Consider the following 22,043-nt stretch of genomic DNA (forward strand, 5'->3'; position numbering starts at 1 on the left):
ATGTTAATCTCTTTTCTTAACGTAACATAAAAGGCACTAAAAAGGACAGTTGTATTTCATTTGTTTGAATCTGATATATTCAGATTTTAACTTTTAAAATCTTATCAATAGTAATAATAAAGGGACTAGAAGATGTTTTGCTTCATAATGAATATTAACTGTTTTTTCCGTTACATAGTTTAAAAAAATTCACTATCATACTGTTATTTTATCTTATAATACTGATATAAAATAATGGCATTCATTATAAATGTGGAATGCAAAAAATGTGGAACGCTTCACGATTTTGCGTGTCATCCTTGCGCAGGGGCCATGCTAATCTTCTCTGTATCGTTCCAATTTTAGTATATGTACTGCCGAAGCAAGTACAAACAAGCTACCGGAAATTTTACTATATAACTCTCAAAATTGTAAATTATTGTCATTGTGGCTGTTCTAATATTTAAGCATTCTTTTTCTCAAAACAACTAAAATTATTTGAAGTTTTATTATAATTACCTAAAAGTAAAAAAAATTTTACGTATTAATAAATAGTAAAATTTTAGATTTACTTCAGATTTGATCAATATTATTGGTTTAAAGTAGCAAACCTCTCTCAAAAAGTTTGACTTAAGTTACGTGTTTGATGTTTTAGTTCGTTTTGTTCTTGCTAGAGAGGGTGCTTTTCGACATGTTGATAATCAGCTGCTAGTAAAAGTTTTGTTGAGGATTATCTTTTTTATTCGTGATGTTTATCTTGTATAATTATGATGTCGTTTAACGCGGGTGGAATTCCATTCATTGCGTGTAATGTAAGATAAATCATCTATCTCGTACGAGTTTTTTTCTGTTAAATATACAGAATGCTTATAAATGTGTGTGAGAAATATTACTACTAAAACAGTAATATTTTAAGAAAGACTCAGGTAATTTTTAGTTTACTGTATTTTCTTAAAATTGTTTTCGTTTATTTGTATTTAATTTTTGTTGATAAATGCTGTTATAGGGATGATACTTAACTACCTATTTTAGCGGACAAAATGATGAATATTATATTGATTAAAGTATTTCAAGTTAGGTTTTAGATGAAAAAGAAACAGATATATTGTATATGAAATAAAGTAATATAATACTGTTTATTTAGTTGCAAAGTAAATTTGACATAATTGTGGTTGTAACCTTAATAGTATGCTATTACAGTTGTAGTACTATAAAATAAAAATATTTAGTAATTAATCAACAGTTTAAGTAATATGATTAATTCTAAATTAAAAATAGGAATTTGTCTTTAACCCTGTAGTCTTATTAGATTCCTTTAAAAAGAGCTTGGTTTATCATTCCAAACAAAATAAATTTATATAGTATTGTCATCTCCAGGGTTAGTTTATAATAAATGTATAGAGTATTTGATTAATCAAACTTAAGATATTGTTATTTATTGTCAACAATTGAGGATTAAAGAATTATAGTTCCATTAAATTGAAAGCATCTTATAAATTTAATTTTCAATAAACATGTTCTCAGTTTAACCTAAAATCTTTTATATATGTTCGATTGCAAGTATTTTAAGTTAGACTGATCAGGATAAACTTATAAATTACTGAAGTAGATTGGTAAACTGAAGCAATCAAAATGAAAATTTTTTGTGAATAATGAAAAATCTATTCAAGTCTGATTATAGGCTAATTATTTCTCCTTAATTCACCCTGATAATGTAAATTTTGAAGAATCTGTACCTTACCTTCATTTTTTTACCGTTTAGCCTCTGGAACCACCTTAAGGTATTTCTTGGGGATGATATAAAAATGAAGTGTAGCCTTGTACATTATCAGGTCGACCAGTCCTGAGCTGTGTATGGTTATTGAAACCCAAACAAAAAAGAACACCGGTATCTCCAATTTAGTATTCAAATCTGTATAAAAGTAACCAATACTAGGATTTGAACCTTGGAATTCTTGACTTCAAAATCAGCTGATTTGCGATAATGAATTCATAACTAGACCAACCTGGTGGGTTGTAATATCTTACGGTATTACATTATTTGGTCAAAATCTATCAAGAAGTGCTGGTCTGATTGATATTAATATTTTTGTTGGTTAAGTTTCTTTAGAGAATATTTACTAAACACTTGTTCACTGTAGTATAGATCCTTTAAATTTAGCAGTGTTAGTATAATGTGTAGTTAATACATACATGTATTACAAATAATTAAATGTGATTTTTTTTTAAATGTAAATAAAATTTTCACAAAAATATACAAATTTCAAATTTATTCCAATAAATCCAGAATTATTAAAAGTTAATGAGTTTACAAAATAGAATAATTGAAGAAAAAATTATTAAAAAAACTATAGTTTTTTTATTAAAGTTTATTAATGATACCAGAAGATAATTTTAGAAAATCTTTCAGTTCTTTGATTGAGTTTATATGGCAAGAGTCGCAGATGATCTCATGGAAGTACATTTCCGTTTATTTACAAAGTAGATAAATTCTTTTTTCATAGTTTAACCTCATGTGATAAGACATGATTAAAATAGGGTAGAAATTTTGTTTTTGCACGTTCTTCAGAAAACCAATAGCATGCTTACTTTTCTTAATTTTCGTTTGTTTCTTTTACTAATTATTATTAAGTCCATCTACCTTAGTATTCTTGTATACTATACTAGTTTTTTTGTTGTTGTCAAGTGCTATTAACTTATTAAAAAAAAAAAATGGCAAAGTATTTCATAACTTTTGCAGTAGGAAAAATTTGTTTATAAAGTTTATTAATAAAATTATTTATTTATCTCTTAAAAAATAAAGAACTAATTTAAAAGAAAAATGTTCGAAAATGTCAATTAGTAATTAAGATATAGCTATGTGACCCATTTTATTAGATTGTTCAGAGTACAATTGAAATCACTTTTTGCATGACCACAGCGCTGGAACACTGTTTTGTCTTATTTGGAATATAAATGTAGAAGATGTGTTTTTAGCTATTTCTGGACAACCAAGTATTCTAAGATCCATATTTTTATGTTTTTTCTATGAATATTTTGACCTGTATGATGTTAAAAACATATGTACATTTATTTCTTCATGGATAGTCTAAAGTTGAAAAGTAGTTTGTGAAGATTAATCTTTGTTTTACTTTCAGAATTAGATTTTTTTTTTTATCATCTTCTCAACTAGTATTTTTTTTTACAAGTAATTATTTTTTCTCTGTTATTTCAAGTTTATTAACTTAAAAATTAAAACTTTATTACATTTTATGCGTTTTCAAAAAATTGAATTTAGGTTTGAACTTTTCTGAGTAATAACTAGCATAATATTTTGCTGTGATCATGCTGCAAGGGTAAAATGAAGCTATGTTGAAATTATTAGAATAGATTAATGAGTAAATTTAATGGTATGTTTAGTCAGTTTTGATATAATTATTGTAAAACACCAAAAATTAATGTCATTATCATAAGGAAAGCATAAAAAACTCTTAAAATGTAGTACATGAATATCAGTTATTGTTTATCACCTGTAAATAGTTCAAAATTACAAAATAAAAATTTCTCTAATTTATTTTTCATAATTATTTCTAAATAATGAATTTTTATTTCTTAATATTTTGAACATAACATAATGAAATTTAAGTAATGCTATTAAACTAGTCTTATTTAATTTTTTGTTTTATTTGTTTTAATATTTGATTTTGTTTCTAAATATTTTGAAAAGATTCTTGTTTCGATTTAAAATTATAATGTAAAACTTTTTCTTTCTTATTTCGGTTTTGTTTCTAATACATATAAATCTTAAAATTTTCATGTTCATTAGACGCGCCTTACAAAACGTTTCCTAGAATTTTTTTTTTACTGGCAATATAATGAAGCTTATTCTACATGTAAAATAAAAAAGGTACTTTTCAGTTACCTGGGTGCCATGCTGTTTGCTGTGTATTGTGGTTTTATCTACATGTCTTAGCTATTATAACAAATACTGATAGTGTACTTGTTTGTTTTAGTTTAATATATTAGCGTAGTAAGGTGGTAACATAACTATAATGATTCTGTGTACTGAACTTTGTATGATATCAATATAATCTAATGCTTACTTTGCTTGCTAACCTCATCTTATTAACATTAAATATATTAATTATAAGTAGTTTACATTAATTATATACAACTTCTTAAACAAAAGTTATTGAAAAAAGTGAAACATAGGTGGCATATCAATATAATACTATAATCAATAATTACTATAAAAAATTGTGTTTTGTGACACCAATTTTTTTTGTTTTATAATAATCTCAAACGTTACTGGAGGTATATTACTGGGACCTGATTTATTCAGTTTGTCAAAGTCAATGAAACTATCAAATTTAAATATTAATTTAACTTTTTTATAGGGTTTTAATGTGATTTCATTTTGCCCATGAGCAGAAATCAGAGTGAAATTTATATCATAAATCAGAAGTGAAGCATTTATGAGCATTTTCCTTTATCTTCTTCACTTTTAGAATACATCCAGAAATTTTTTTCAATTTCTTTGTGAAGTACTCTTTATATATAATGAAGCTAATGTATATTATACATAAACAAACAAATAAACTATTTTTATGTAACTATTGTATTATGTATAAAAACCATTATTTTTACCCTTGTTATAAATCAAAACTAACTGCTAACTAAAAACTATGGTTTATTATTTCTATATAATCAAAATAATAAGTGAAAGCTTCAAAAAGTGTACAAACCATTCATACTTCCTACTCTGATTACTCTAATGGGCAGTGATTCAACTGGGATTATAAAAAATGATACATAATTTTTAATAAACACTTATTTTAATTTCATTAATACCAATGGAAATAGTATTTTGTGTAGTCTTTAGTCCAGTTTCTTTTATTTTATAAACAAGGATAAATATACTGTTTGTCCAGCTACATAACAATTGTTAATTTACCTAGAAAAAACATTAAATTGTTGTATATACACAGTATTTCACAAAGAAATTAAAAAAATTATTGTGATATTCTACTAGTGAAAATAAAGGAAAAAGCTCTGTAAATGCTTTAAAGGTTTGTGAAAAATACCACCTGATTTCTGCTCATGGGCAAAATGAAACCATATGGAAACTAGTAAAAAGACTTATTTAAATTTTATAGTTTCATATGGTTTTGAAAACTTGAATAAAACAGGTCCCAGTACACTATATTGCTAGTAATTTTTGAGAATATTATCATAAAACAAAAAACTGCCATCGCAAAACGCATTTTTTTATGTTTCATTAAATTGACGGTCAACAAATAAAATTTTGCAACAGAATTTGTAAAGAAAATATTAAATTCCAGTTTAATTGTAAAAATGTTTGTAAAGCGCGTTTAATGAACATGAAGATTTTAAGAAATCTGACTTACATTAAAAACAAAACCTAAATAAGTCAGAAAAAATCTGTTATAATTTTAAATTGTAAAAAAAGTATTTTCAATATTGGAAGATAACTAGAAACAATATTAAATATAAATAAATGGAAAAATTAAATAAGATAGGACGAGTTGTAAGATATTTGACCTGATTAACAAAAACAGATCGAAACCTGGTAGAAAAATATGTAAGGTAATATTACCATGTATTTTTCAACTAAAACAAAAATTATTTAGTATCAGGTTTATGTAATATTTCTTTTTAATTATTGATTAGGTTTTAAGATATTTTCTAATAATGGAAAGACCTATGTTTCTATGAACTTAATTTTATTTTAACTCGTAGTAGTTCTAAAATTCTTTCGGTTTATTTGTAAAATTTTCTATATAATCGAACAAAATATTTGTTTAACGACACATTCGTTTATATGGTCATTAGAAAATTATTCATTATTAATGGAATTTTCAGCATAGCATTTATTTTGTGTTTAAAACAAGGTTTATGTAAAACCGTCACCATCCATATGGCACCCATCCATATGATTCGAACTTGTAGTTAATCTAAATTACGGTAGGATCATAATTAGTTTTAAGTGTACTGGTTCTAATGGGAACTGTTTAAGATATATAATTGTATGCCGTTTTTTTTTTCACTTTCTCGTAATTAGTTTTTCGGAAATGTAATCATAGCTGTAGCCGATTTATCTATATTCGTTCTTTTTTTTTTATTACATAAGCTTTCACTTTGTTAATATTCTGCAAACGTCTCGTTTTAAAGTATAACAACTACCGCCATTTTCCTAACAGATTTTAGTATTTAGTGGATGTTTGGAAATTCGTATTGTTGCAGTTTCTACGTATTTTGTGAAGACAAAGGGTATTTGCTTTTCTTAAGTAAGTTTTAATTTTACTTTATTCATAGTAACTGTTATTAGTTTTATACTGTAGTATTGTATAATATAATGAATGTATCATTTGCGCGTTAATTTTTTCCCCCGATTTTCTTTCGTATGTGCTTAACAATAAAAAGTATACTTTATACAGAAGTCTTGATATCATTAGTTATTAATTTTGATGTTATTAGGTAGTCAAAAACAGGGTTGGAGGTAGGTTTTTAAATGTATCAACTATTCTATGAAGCCTAGAAAAAACTAACCTTAAATATATTGCATTTATACTATTAAGACTCAATTTTTATGCGAAATAACGTTTTCTTTTCTGTTTATATGTAAATTTGATTGGTGACAGTATTATGGTAGTGATCATAATCTGATCAAATTCCACCTAGTGGTTATTGACTTATTCAGATAAAACATGCGTATATCAGTGCATCACAAAAACCTGTCATTTAGTTAACGAGGAGTCTATATTATTAAATACCGTACATACATGCAGTGCTTGTTGGGCTGGCATTTTTAAGTTTTTGTTAGAAGAATCCTAAAGAGACCTGCCGAATTTTACCTGGAGAGTATAATTTTTAGATAGAAACATACTAAAGAAAAGGACCTTTCTGTCCTTCACTTTTTCTGATATTTAGATTTTATGATTAACATGGCAGTATCTGTGACAGAAAATCCAATAACAAGAGTATTGTTGATAGGCACAATCCAATCCTGGTAAGAAACGAAGTGGTTGGTTTTCTTTGTATTACAGGCTTGAGTCAAGTGATCATTGAACTTATTTTCTATTGTGAATTCTATTGAAAATTAATGTTTTGTTTAGTTGTTTTTCTTTACAATTGTAGAAGTTTAATACACCAGGGCCACCTATAAATTAAAGAATGTTAATACATTATGTTATGTTAGTCATTATAGCATCTTAAATGTGTCAACAAATAGAAAATGTTTGTCCTACAAAAATTGACAGGGAAGTAATGTTTGAAGAGCATGAAATATGAGAAAATTCATGCTAAATGAAAAAAAGATTGAAGTTTTACAACAAAGTTTATTCTTACTTGTTGTTTGTTGTGGTAGAACTGAAGTCACAATTGGCAATGAAATTTGTAAGACCTGAAAACCATTTGTGGGTTGTACAACTCATTTTATATAGTTCCATGCCCTCCTTCACAAAATGGAATGGATGGTTTGTATTTGTTTTTGATACAAAAGAATTTGTACCAAATGGGTTTTTCTGCTATTGTCTTAAAAAAGACAAGAAAAAGCAAACCAGAATAACCTTGACATCTCTCCAATATATAAATTTGTTAATCCTCTTGTTAATGGCAATGAAATATGGATCTGTCAAAGAGTGTACTGTACTTAAATTTCAATCGTGTGACATGATTCAGGAATTCCTTATAATGTTAAGCAATCCTTGACCATATAGAAGCAGACAGTGCTAGTACATTGTTGTAGCTGTCATATGGATGAGTTTATCATTTATGGCAATGGAATCAAAAGTAATATAATCGATTATTATCATAATTGAAAAAGATAGTGATCTATTTTTATTTGTCTTAAGCCATTTGACTGGTTTGATGCAGCTCTCCGAGATTCCCTATCTAGTGCTAGTCATTTCATTTCAGTATACCTGTTACATCTTACATCCCTAACAATTTTTTTCCCATATTCCAAATGTCTGCCTATACAACTTTTTTCCCATCTACCTGTCCATCCAATACCAAAGCGAGACTATTCCAGGATGCCATAAGATATGGCCTACAAGTCTGTCTCTTCTTTTAGCTAGATTTTTCCAAATGCTTCTTTCTTTATCAGTTTCTTGCAGCACCTCTTTGTCATTTTATCCACCCATCTGATTTTTAACATTCTCCTATATCATCAAATTTCAAAAGCTTCTAATCTGTTTTTCTCAGATAATTTGATCGTCCAAGTTTCATTTCCATATAAAGCTATACTCCAAACATATTCTTTCAAAAACGTTTTCCTGACGTTTAATTAATTTTTGATGTAAACAAATTATATTTCTTACTGAAGGCTCGTTTCGCTTGTGCTATTCGTTATTTTATATCGCTCCTGCTTCGTCCATCTTTAGTAATTCTACTTCCCAAATAATAAAATTCTTCTATCTCCATAATCTTTTCTCTTCCTGTTTTTATATTCAGTGGTCCATCTACATTATTTCTACCACATTTCATTACTTTCATTGTGTTCTTTTTTATTTTCATGCGGTAGTTCTTGCATAGGGATTCATCCATGCCATTCATTGTTTCTTCTAAATCTTTTTTACTCTCAGCTAAACTTACTATATCATCAGCAAATTGTAGCATTTTTATCTTTTCACCTTGCACTATTAATCTGGGTCTAGTCTGTTCTTTAACATCATTAACTGCTAGTTCTATGTAAAGATTAAAAAGTAATAGGGATAGGGAACATCCTTGTCGGACTCCCTTTTTTATTACTGCTTCTTTCTTATGATGTTCGATTGTTACTGTTGCAGTTTGGTTGTTGTAAATGTTAGCAATTGTTCTTTTATCTCTATACTTGAACACTAATTTTTATTAATACTGAACATTTTATTCCACTCTATATTATCAAATGCCTTTTCTAAGTCCATAAATGCCAAGCATGTTGGTTTGTTTTTCTTTAATCTTCCTTCTACTATTAATCTGAGCACTAAAATTGCTTCCCTTGTCACTATACTTTTCCTGAAACCAAATAGGTCTTCTCCTAACACTCCACTCTCCTCTCAATTATTCTGTACAGAATTCTAGTTAAAATTTTTTATGCATGAGTAGTTAAGCTAATTCTTCTGTACTCTTCACATTTACCTACTCCAGCTTTCATTGGTATCATCACAATAACACTCTTTTTTCGTAAATATTCGACACTAGTGTGTATAATCTATCGCTTCTTCACCAGCACTGCACAGTAATTCTGCAGGTATCCCAGGAGTTTTTCTGTTATTAAATCTTTTAATTCTCTATTAAATTCAGATCTCAGTATTGTATCTCCCTTTTCATCCTCTTTGACTTCCTCTTCCTCTATTACATGAGTTTCTAATTCATTTCCTCCATATAACTCTTCAGTATATTCCACCCACCTATCAACCTTTTCTTTTGAGTTACAAATCGGTGTACCATCTTTAATCCATTATTAGATTTTAACTTTTGTACCACAAAATTTTCCTTAACTTTCCTGTATGCTCAGTCTATTTTACCAATGGCAATTTCTCTTTACACTCCTGAACACTTTTATTTAATCCACTCTTATTTTGCTAATTTGCACTTCCTTAATTGTCGATAGTTCCTTTTACCTTCTTCATTACTAGCATTCTTATACTTTCTACCCTCATCCATCAGCTGCAGTGTATCTTCTGTTATCCAAGGCCTTCTACCAGTTCTCTTGTTCTACCTAAGGTCACTTCTGCTGATTTAAGAATTTCCTTTTTAACATTCTCCCATTCTTCTATATTTTCTACCTTCTCATTTTTACTCTGACCTCTCACAGTGTTCTCCCGAATAATCTTCTTTACCTCCTCTTCTTCAAGCTTTTCTTAATTACACTGATTCATCTGACACCATTTCTTCATGTTTTTAAACACCAATCTAAAGTTTCATAATCGCTAAATTACGGTTGCTATCATTTTCTGCCCGTGCATATGTTTTGAAGTCCAAGAGTTGATTTCTAAATCTTTGCTTAACCTTGATATAAACTATCTGATGCTATACATTATCGTCTGGCTTTTTCCATGTGATCTATATGTTGATTAATTAGCATCCGTGTTTGATATCAGTAAATGGGACAGTAAAAGGTATCAAATAAATGGAAGATTTGTAAATATTATTGGGTAGATGCACTATACATTTTATTAAGTTCAAATTGTTAAAAATTAATTTTATTGTTTACTTCACAATTTGAAATGGGAATACATTCACTCATAGAAAATATAATTGTATATTGATTAAAATTTTATGTGTAGTTTTGTTTTCATATTTAAGTTTCTGTTCATGTGTGATGGAAAAAATCTTGTCTTTTATTATGGGTTCAATATGTAAAGGGTAATAAGTAGAGAGAAATTTTAGTTATTATTCTCTGATGTGATATACATTCTTTTATTGTTTTTGAAGCTGTTCATGTAATTTTTTCTTTTTTAAATTAAGAGTTAATTTTCAGCAGATTACATAGTTAGTATACATTCAATAAGAGTCACTAATAGCCAATATACTAGTAGTAGTAGCAGTATTTTAAGCAGTCATTATAAAATAATCATAGAAATTGTTTTATAATTTGTATTAAAAGGGAAGTTATAATGATTATGTTAAACATGGGATATCAGGTTTTTACAAATCTTTATGTTTTTGCGTCAACTAGTTCGTCTAGATCATTGATTATCAAACTCTTTCACCCACATTGAGAATCAAAAATTTTCTAGCGTCCCCCAAAATTGTTAAACTTACCATCTGTTAAAAATTATAATTGCAGTTGCTGTTTATATGCTTAAAAATAGCAATTGCAATTATTGTTTTTAAATGTGGCATATCCTATTTCTGTGTTGAAACTTACATTTTAAAAGAGAGAAATTAAAAAGCATATTTTATCATATTGGGAAGTATTTTTATCAAAATCTTAAATATACTGTCAAAAAATAGAGTATTAAAGCTTTAATTTTATTTTTATTCGTCTCTAAGCCACTTGGTTGCAAAGTAGATAAAAAACAATTAATTTTTTACCATAAAATATATGTGTCCCTTTAATTTTTTGTACTAGTGTAGTAGGTATTTAATTTTAGTTTGAAATATCTGGAAAACATAATTTTTGCCTTTTTTTTTTTAATCATCCATTCGACTGCCTGAACACCCCCAATTTTCCATGGGCCTTCTACCGCCATCCCCTGAAGGCCACCAGTACTCACAAGGGGTTATCACCCACTTCGAGAATGTTTGGTCTAGATTAAAAAAAAAAAAACATTTGTATGAATGTGTAACACAGCTTTTGGCTTCATATTATGATTGACCAAACCAATTTTCTTCTTTTATAACTTAAACATCTGAAGTTAATAATGGATGTCTTGATCCATTGGTTTTAGCTTTGCAGAAATATTTGAAGGCAAAAATACTATTTTTATGTTAGTGAGGCTTTCTAGTATTGGGTGTACTCGAATATTTTTAGCAGTAAAATCTTTGTCTTTTTTTTCTCAGTTTGCAGATCCAATTACAAATTTTAGTCTTAAAAATTGTTTTAAGACTTTTTTTAAGTCATCCACATGTTTGTATTGGCTAAGTACTTAACCAGAAGTATTTGACATTCTTAAAACAATGGGGGTTTCTTGATCTCCAATTACCAACGTTGTTAATTAGTTCTGGCAGTAAATTATAGAAATGTTTGTTTTGTACAGGGTAAACTGTGGTTGTGATCTTTACAATTAGGAGATCTCAATCTGCCTAAAATGTTTTTATAATATTTTTTTTAATATTCTGTTTTAGTTATTTTTAACATAATATTTGCGTAATACTTATATATCTTATATCAAGTTTATTGAATATGCCTAAAACCATTGCATCAGTCGTATTAAAATTGACTTATTCTTAATTTATCATCTGTCATGTATTACATTTTGTCTGTGATACATTTAGCTGGAATTTCTAAGTGTTCGGCAGTATTGCCTACATGAAAATAGGTTTATGTGTATATTTAGCATAGATACTTTTTTGTATGATGTAAAGAACGTAATACAAATTTATGTTTTCATTTTAAACAGATTATGTAGCCTGTAGCTATTGTTAATGAAACTCCCCCCCCCCACACTACGCAGTAGTTTGCCCTTTATCAAATCATACAAAGATAAAATCTAGTGGATCAAAGATAAAGAGAAGGGTAATAATGGGAAATAACAATCTACCCACTTAGGAACTGTGGCATGAGAGAAATAATATCTTCCAAATAAACAGCAAAGCTTCAAGGTCTTTTATGCAGTGGGCTTCCATACCCCACTATCCTTCAGTACATCTGAATACTGTGCAGGGTCTGATGAGTACATTTTAGATTAAAGATTTACTGTTCACTAGTATATATGGTTAGATTAGGTTTTTGATTACAAAATTGTATTTCATCCATGAACTAAAGTGCTACTTGACAAAAATGTCAGGCTTGCTTAAGGATCACTCTAATAATCCAAATAGATGCTGGTCTAATATTTCCATTGCCTGTCCCTTCTAACATTTTAAGAAAAAAGTCACCAATAAAATCTTAGGTTCAGAAATGTGTAGGTTTTCATAAATTTAAGTTACTTTTTTAAAACATTTAATTAATTTATTTTTTGAATGGATAGTTTCATTTTAATAAAATTTAATTTTGTTTGTTAACACCACCAGTATTAAGTTAAAGAAGAATCATGCTAAAAATTTTTACTTTACCAGGTCTGTTGCTAGTATATAAGGCAAAAATATAAAAAGAAATTATGTAGATCGGTCCAAAGTTTTGATTTCTAGTGTTTTGCAAATGTCAACATTTCACGACTCTTGAGTCCCAAAAGAAAATTTCTGAAAAATCTATATGTATCTAGGTATGTGTGTATATCTCCTGCATTTTGATTAATATCACCGGGTGCGAAATATAAATTAATCAAAGATGGCTCAAAAAACTATTTATATATTACTTATATATATTATTATACATTTTTCTGTGATACATTTAGTTTGAATTTCTAATTGTTTGGCAGTATTGTCTACATGAAAATAGGTTTATGTATATATTTAGCATAAATACAAAATAATTAACAAATGAACAATATTTATTAAATACTACCAAACTAGGAATACCAATGAGAAAGGGTATTTATTATATCTCCTGATAACCAGTTTTTGAAGATCATATTTCAATGATTTTGACTGTTTTTTAAGTAATTATTTTATTTTGATTGAGAGTATTTCAACAGGAATTTTCTATAATTCATCAATTTCTGTAATTCATCACCCATCCTGTCTTGGACGTGACAAATTATCTAGTTTCTACTTTATGTTAAAATTTATGTAAAGCCTCCTTATTAATGTTAAAAATTGGCTTTTTTACAGATGAAAATAAATTATATTTAAATAATTTTAAAAGTAATGTATATTTTTTTTAAATTTGATTTGAAAGAGTATTTTTCTTAAATATGAGATGGTTGTCAGATGTTTTTAGATTTAGGCTAGTAATTAGACAAATAACTCCTACTCCATATTGTAAAAAACTATTTTACATAAAGTTTACTATACATTAATTTTTTTCAGATTAAGAATGAAGATATTTGGTATTATAATTTAGTAAGAACAATATAAATTACAAGTTGGGGTTACATTTTTGAAATGGAGGAAGACAGTTTTTGTTGCTCAAGTAGAGATGAAGATTTCTTACGGTTTGAAATTAGTACTACACCTTCTGGAAAGCATGATAGATATATTATTCCGGATTATGATTGCAAGGTCTGTTCGCATTTTAAATTATTTAGGTAAGTGTTTGCATTACGGAAAAAGGTCAGTATAATATGTGTAAATCATGAGGTCACGAAAAACAGTGTTCACTATGGCAGTATGTTGATGTTAAATTTTGATTGAAATACTATATTCCGTCATGTTGATTTATACATCAAAATTCTTGTGCAATATCTACTTTTATGATTGGCAAACTACACACTATTCTATTGAAGTCTGTTTGTGTTTATGGACATTACTTAACATTAAACTTGTTTTCAATCAGTTGAATGGCAAGCTTAGCGTGAAATCAGATGTGAAATTTATTTTTACCCTTTTATCATATGGTGTAACAAAATTCATGGATTTTTGAAGCGTATGAATGATAGGACCAAAAACCAAGATAGATTCAGATATTTAATGCCAAGAGATGCAGATGAAACTAAAAATGGACAACCATCTTGGGTTAGTGATGACTAGTAAATATAGATGTAAATTTTAGAATTTTGGCCTTTTCGCTAGAGTTTAATGAAGTTTTACAATCTGCTGCATGCAGTAGTAATGTTTCAAGTTACAGATTAGTTAAGGTTGTTGGTGGCTGATTTCTACAGTGATCATGTCACGATTTAAAATATCTTTGTTATACTGGAGAAAGACATTGGAGGCTTAAGTTTTATCCACTTAACATCTTTGAAAGTGCTCAAATAATCTTAGTATACTCCCTATTCAATTTTATCCTGCACTGCTCTAATCCTCCTAGGTCTTCTCTTATTATAACATTTCTTATTCGTTCTCTCTTCTTTTATTTTTTACATGCGTTTTAAAAATTTCATCTGTTACCTGTATTTTTCTTCAATCTCTTCTTTGAAGTCACCGAACAGATGGAACCATATTTTAGAATAGGGATACAGATATTTTATGTAAGAGAGTTAGCAATTTATTTGTTTTCCTGTTAGCAAGAAGTTTTTTTACACATGTTATATGTATATTATAAATTTAGTGTTGATATTGATTAATATTCAGAAACATAAACTTAATTTAATGGTGTGTGGCTTGTCTATGAGTATAAGAAGACTGTGTGCATCTACAAAGTAGTCACTGTCAAACTGTCATGATGCAGCTTCTTTACCACATTAAAACTTTGTTAGGATTATATAAAAACTAGTATTTATTTATTAAAAGACCTTACCAAAAAAAAAAAAAAAAAATAGTTGTTTGCTTTACTTGTATTTGGTTATTTCTATATTGTTTTTTATATTTGTAATATTATCTAATCAATACTAGTTCTATGACAGATTAGAAAAAAAATTATCTAAGTTTCATATTTAGTTGTTTTTTATTACCTGGTTTTAAATTCTTAGTTGAAACAACTTTTTTCCGCAACTTATGCAATATGATAGTACTAATTATTGTAAATCATGATAACATGTTCGTACAATATGTATATATATATATATATATATATATAGTTTAAGTGTAGATAATAAGTATAGATATTGAATTAGGAAATAAATAAGGGCTATTGACTTTTTTGTTCAACATGTTCACTCTTACTCATTTATTAGGATTCTGGAGAGTTAGAATGACTGGAAGTTTGTGAAAGGAGATAAATTTTTTCAAAAGTTTCAAAAACTATTATTTTAGCAAAAATAGGATTTAGACCATCTTTACAGTTTATAAAATTCTCTGCAATTAAGGTTTTTATTTTAATTTTTACAATAAAAAATAGCATTTATAATTTTAATACATTGAAACATTTGCTTCCCTCAATGAAAGAGTTTTACTAATGTTTCTTTTATTAATATTTTGTTATTTAACTTTTATAACTGAGGATGAGAATAAAACGCTTAATAAATTTAAATTCATATTTTTTTTTAATTTTTAACCACTTAACAAAATATTTTTAAAAATAATAACTTTTTTCAAAGCCATGTTTGATTTGCATCATCATCATTATGAGTATAAAATATTTATGTGTATAAAGTTGCTGTAAATATGTTTTAGTTAATCAGTAAAAAGTTAGCTTTCAGTAGTAGTAAGGAAAACAAATCCTTTATATGGATATATATTTTAAGGGTTTAGAAAAAAAATGAAAAGGGTTAGGTCTTTAAATTTAAATATGTATAATATATTTGCAATTATTAATATGAAATGTATTTAACAGTGCAAATATCTCTGAAAATATTAATTTTAAACAAATTAATGGAGTATATAATTAAAATTGAGGATAAAATTGGTTTTCATACGATTTGATTTTGCCTGTAATTATATGTCATGAACGTGCATTAAATTAGTTTTGAATTAAAAAAAATTACTGTTTTTACACTTCTGTAAAAGTAGGGAAACTTTTTGAATACTTTTAAAAAGTTTTTTGAGAGTTTTATTTTAATAAAATTTCACTATTTGAAAGATTAGAAAATTTCCTGTCAGAAAAAGTTTTAACTTATTAATCAGCAGAATTATAAAAAAAAGTACACACTTCTATAAAATATCTGTTTGGATATCAGTGTATCTAGCTTTCATAAAATTATTTAACAAATTTGAAGAAAGTTATTTAAAAACTGAAACATTGCATAGTTTTTTTTAATACAAAAATGTCCAAATCAAAGATATTTCAAAAGTATTTTTAAGACATGATTGTTTTCTAAAATATTTTCTTCCTAAGTTAATTAACTTTAAAGTACCTTAAAAATAAAATTGTAAAATTATTCTTAAAGTTTTTTTTTTAAATTTAAAATGAGCTCAGAGTACATCATGCCCAGTTAGAAAATTAACTTAATTCAGTCTCTTCATAGAATTAAAAAGTCCTACTAAATTTAACAAAGTAAACTTTGTTAAAGTTTTTGTTCTATGATGTTTTATTTTCTTTTTTAAAAATAATTTTAATGGAATTTTGTGTAAATCCATTGACAGGTTAAGGATCAGAATGAATCTTTGTTGCTCTGTTCTTGGCCAAAAATTGACTCTGTTCCTTCAACTATTCACTACCCTTGCATCCAGTGTAACTCTACATTATTGAGTGAAGCGAGATCTAATAATATTTATTGCATTCCCAGATCAGGAAAGAAAAGGAAAATTAACCAGAGTTGTGTCATAAGTATGACCTCATCTGAAACTACATGTATGTGTTGATTTAAACATCCCATGTTCAGATACAAGCTGCAATATCTAAGTATTGTAAGTACCTTGGCCTGAAAAAATAGTACATTTTTGTAGGTTGAAACTAAGCTAGTTTTCAGCCAACTCACCACAAATCACATCTCCAACTTGGAAATTAAATGATTAAATTAAATCATTAAATTAATGATTTGCTCATTTCTTTCATGTCAGTGGAAACTTTTGTTTTAAAAATTAAAAAGTCTGATTTGATTTAATGAACAAAGAATTTAATTTTTAGAATAGGACTAATCTAATATTCTTATCTGATTCAAGGGCAACTCCTGATGGTTTTCTAAATTAGAGTTAACGTGATGGGCTAATCTATTTAGGACTAAGACAGTTTTCTCAAAATTAATTGAGGGCTCTTTTTCCCTCTACCAGTTGAAAGTGGAATTCATGATGTCTGCTATAATATTAAAGATGTTATCCTTAATCAATAAAAAAAATATTTTTGTAAGTATAATAGCACTGCAGGTTCATTTGGCAAGTAGGATATGTGTTCAATTTCATAACTTAGTGTTTATTTTTTTTAATGCTAACCATTGAAACCTTCATCTCAAACTGATTAGCTTAGGCTGGTTTACAGAAGAAATGAACGTAACCATTTTAATGTATTGTTTTAAGACCACACACCTTAAGCACTAGTAGAAGGTCCCCCTGAAATACTTAAAGAAAGAAGGAAATCAAGTCTTAAGTTCTTCAGTTGATGTAATGCTGCGCTATAGAATCTTCCAGACTGATCTAAACATCCAGTGATATATTATTGCTCAGTGTAATTAACATTTTAAAGTAAAGAACATATAAATCCACTGCACATTTATAATTTACATTGGACTCCTGAGTTCTAATGTACTGTAAAAGTAATATGACATTGAATGTATTTTTTCTTTGTTTTTTCTTTTTAGAGCAAGTATAAGTTAGTTGGAGATGCAGTGAAAGAAGTAGATGATCAGTCACAAGCAGGTAAGAAAAACCGACCAGGCACAAACTGTTGGAATTGTGGAGGATCAGGTCACAGTAATCGAGAGTGTACATTACCAGTTAATCGTGAGAATCTAGCACGTAATCGACAGCAGTTTAAGAATAGTCGCCCTTTTAGAAATGGGTGAGTAATTTTTTTATATTATTTATGTGTTGTGTTGGGTGGCTTAATGAAGTTGTTCCGTTTTTTTAATACTTTATTATATATGTATTAATGGTGTTGGTATTTGTACTTATTTATGGCTAACAATAAGATATTTAGATTACATAAAATGGTTCATAGGCTTGTGACTCATAATATAGTTTTGTGATGTCTAATTTCTTTTTTTTATGTTGTCTTTTTCTAGCTGTTACCATTAGGTTTTTTTTTTTGTTCATTTATTAATAAACCAGCACAATTTAGATTAAAAAATGGTAAATGTAATACAGTTTTCTTTTGTTATGAATGCAATTAGTACATAAAAAATATATATAGTAGCATGCAAATTAGTCCGAACACAGATGTTGTTTAATAAAAATAACTTTATTTAGAAAAGAAAATCATACCTTTACAATTTGTGAGCATCTAGTAATTAGTATGTCCTCAATTATTCTTAGTCACTTAACGTAGATGATTTAGCATAAATTCAACAAGTGTACTACGCACTTTATTTCTTTGTCATGAAACCAAACCGATATTATTGCTTTAATGAAGTCAATTTTTGTGGTACAATTCATTTTTGAATCATTTTTTGGCCCAAAGATTTTCAATTGGGTTTAAGTCTGGGAGTTGACTGGCCATGGGAGCACTTTTTTTGTTCTTCAAAGAATTTTTTTAATTTTTTGGCAGTGTGATTTGGCTCAAAATCTTATTGGAAGACTCCGTTGCCTTGTGGGAATTAGTTTTACAATTGTATCACAACACTTTCTTTCAGTATCTTGATATATCCTTCACTTTTCAACATACCATCTGCTGTTTCTAACACATGGATCTCTTTGCCCCTGAACATAAAAATGTGACTTGTCATAAAATAAACATAAACATTTTTCCAGTCTTCTTTTGTCCAGTTAGCATGTGTTTTGGTCCACAAGAGCCTTTTTTTTCTTTTTTTGCACATTGCTGCAGTTAAAAGATGCTTTTTAGCTGGCCAATGAGATTTCCCTCCAGCTGCAAGAAGTCAGTGTCTAACAGATGTCATGTGTAAATCTGTTCCACTGGCTCCACAGCAGATAATTTTGGATCAAGTTTACTTTTACCCACTAATGATCCTGTGTTGGAGTAATTTTTCTTTTATGGCCGCATTTGCCTTTCTTTTGAGGTGAAAAGGAACCAGTTTCTTTAAATTGTTTTAATATAGCTTTCTTTCACTGTCTCTAGCCCAATACCACACTCAGAAGCTATTTGTGTATCATACTGGCATGTACAGAAAGAGGAACAGTTTTTGAATGCTTTCTTGGAGTTATGTCCATTGTTATATAATAAAGACACAAAGAACAAAAATATTTTCATTATAAAATCATAGGTTTTGTAATGAAAATTGAAATAAACTTTCATTAAAACATTGTTTATAACATAAAAATTGCTAAATAACCAAAGAACAGTGACCTAACATTACACAGATAACTTAATGGGTGTGGTCTAGCAGTGTAGTGTATCCACAATATAGAACTAAACAAAAAATTCCCTGTGTTCAGATTAATTTGCACACTACTCTATATAAACATATATCTTTATTAAAATTGGAGATTTTTTCAGATTACGTCGTTATCACACGGATAATGAACAAAAATATGATCATTTCAAACCTGGTATTTTAAGTAGAAGTTTACGCAAAGCATTAGGGTTAACTGGAAATCAATTGCCTAGACATATTTATAATATGCGTCTTCTGGGATATCCACCAGGTTGGTTAGAGGAGGCAAAGGTTGTACATTCTGGTATAACATTGTTTGACAGCAAAGGCCATGGTATGTATGTTATGAATATTTAAAAAAATAATTTTTATTTAAAATTTTAATAATTAAACTTTCATATGATTGTAACAGATTTTTGTTTACTTTGTAATACTTTTGATGTTTTCCCATAATTATGGTAGTTAGCATTCTTGTCAATAATGCTGAGGCTCTGGGTTCATTTCACATCCAGTGTGGATGAACATTTTCCTTAGGAACTTGTTAAATCTTAATTCCTCTTCGTTTTATGTTAATATTTTAATTAAATAGTATTTACCTGGTAAATACAAGGTCTGTCCAGAAAGTAATGTCACAGAGTCTACAAGTATAAAAAAAAAAGATTTATTTATGTAATAATAAGAATAATAATATCTGTACATTAAAATTCTTCAAAATATTGTCATCCTGCATTGATACGTCTTTGCCAGTAGGATTTCCAATCTGCGAAGGCATCCTGGAAAGCCTGTTTATTTAGGAAGTGCATTTATAGCCATTTCACAACCGGTTTTTATGTCGTCAATTGTTCTGTAACAATGTCCTTTCATGGGGAATTTCAAACGGGGAAACAAAAAGAAGTCTGCATGAGCCAAGTCAGAACTGTAGGGTGGCTGGCCACGGCAAAGGCAGTGTGAGCTGGCGCATCATCAGGGTGTAGTTTCCAATCGCTGCTGATGTCTGGTCTGACGTGCCAGATCCTTGCTCTGTTTTTTGAGGACTCTACTTAAAATTTAGAGTTAACAATTGTCCCGGGAGGTACAAACTCGCGGTGGACAATCCCCCTGATGTCACACAAAACAGTGAGCATGGTCTTAATCTTTGATTTGCTCATTCAAGCCTTCTTGTGGGGAGGGGAATCCAAGGTGTGCCACTCGCACTTTGCCTCTTTGTTTTGGGGTCATACTTCCAAAATGTTTTGACAGATTTCCCCTCGGCGAGATTTTTGGTCGTCAGTGAAAATTCTTGGACAAGCTTCATGCACACATCTCATATGCAAATCGTTGGTCACAATCTCATGGATGATAGTTTTTGGAATATTTAACATGTCTGCCATTATATGAACACTCTTTTGACGGTCTGTTTGCAAAAGTTCTTTCACACAAGTCACATTTTTGTCTTGTTGGAGGAGGTTGATGGCATCCAACACAGGCTTTGTCATTTACCTCTTCCAAAAAATGCCTTGTGCCATCTGTAGACTTGCCTTTGTGATAAACACTCATCCCCGAAGGCCTGTTGAACCACTGGAAAAGTTTCCACTGCAGAGTTGTCGAGTTTCACACAAAACTTGATCGCAAATTTTTGTTCCAAACAAAACAGAGGTTTAAGATCGCCCGTCCTTCAATTTGAGAGCTCTGAGACAACTAAGCAAGCACTTGCTCGATAGTTGACTTATATCACCATCGATCCCGACAGATGGTAGAGCACGCTGCAACATTCAATCGCTTCACAATAAAGTATGTCATTACTTTCCTGACAGACCTTGAAGAATTTACCACATTCATCCCTAGTTTTTTGCTTATGTATTCTAATTTTGTCTTTCGCATTTTTCTTATCTTCACACCTCTCTACAGTGAAATGGTTAAACTTGACATCTTGTTATCTATTCCACCAGCCTAATTATTTTTGCAAGATTCTGCCATTTCATACCTCTTCATCAAATTTATCTTCAACACTTAACATTTCAGTAATATAATATAAGTTTTATTATGAGTGTATAACAACTTACCTAACTTTTAACATAATCTCTAACTAATCATACACTTAAACAATCATTTTACCAGTTTTTTTAACAAGCAGAAGGAATTCTTAGTCGAAATGTATCAGTTTTCTGATTACATAAATTTTTTTTTTTTAAATTATTTGTTATTTTTTGTTCCTATGAAACTTAACTCCATTGAGGGATCTAATCAAAGAGAAGACTGATGGGGTGAAGTCTGTACCTTAAGTTTGGTATGCCCTTTTTTTTTTTTAGCTGTAAAGGCTTCACTTTATTTTCAACTGTGTATCTGTTTATTGGCTATTGATGGTATGCTGCCTTTCTAAAAATATCCTATAAATTTGAAGCGTGCGAAAAGGAAATTAGCATTACTTTACCTGATGATTTTGACTTTAGAACTGGGATGCTCCCAACTATGTTTCAAAGTGTGGTTCTTTTATGGTGGATCTAGATGTCTTCGCAAAAATTCATCTTCTTTAATAAAAAACTTAATGTTATTTTAAAAACTTAATGTAATGTTATTTTAATTTTTATTTAT

The 22,043-nt window shown here is 28.6% G+C and overlaps 1 protein-coding gene and 1 non-coding gene across 4 annotated transcripts in view; one reads left to right on the forward strand and one right to left on the reverse strand.

Moving 5' to 3' along the window:
- Positions 1-262: 262 nt before the first annotated feature.
- Positions 263-369, reverse strand: LOC142324309 (U6 spliceosomal RNA). The gene has a single exon (XR_012756269.1). It is a non-coding gene; the product is annotated as a U6 spliceosomal RNA (small nuclear RNA).
- A 306-nt stretch (positions 370-675) lies between these two features.
- LOC142323820 (zinc finger CCHC domain-containing protein 8 homolog) overlaps positions 676-22,043 on the forward strand; it is a 37,736-nt gene continuing 16,368 nt past the window's right edge. The window contains exons 1-4 of one of the 3 annotated variants that reach the window (XM_075364072.1): positions 676-905; positions 13,540-13,731; positions 17,784-17,983; positions 19,595-19,806. In XM_075364072.1, coding sequence (XP_075220187.1) covers positions 13,615-13,731; positions 17,784-17,983; positions 19,595-19,806 — 529 coding nt within the window. In that variant the 5' untranslated portion in view covers positions 676-905; positions 13,540-13,614. Of the gene's footprint in view, positions 906-5,936; positions 6,267-13,539; positions 13,758-17,151; positions 17,332-17,783; positions 17,984-19,594; positions 19,807-22,043 lie in introns of those variants that run through there. The other 2 variants (XM_075364071.1, XM_075364073.1) reach the window with 2 other exon arrangements.

Source organism: Lycorma delicatula, chromosome 4 (genome assembly GCF_047948215.1).
Source record: "Lycorma delicatula isolate Av1 chromosome 4, ASM4794821v1, whole genome shotgun sequence".
Taxonomy (NCBI): Eukaryota; Metazoa; Arthropoda; class Insecta; order Hemiptera; family Fulgoridae; genus Lycorma; species Lycorma delicatula.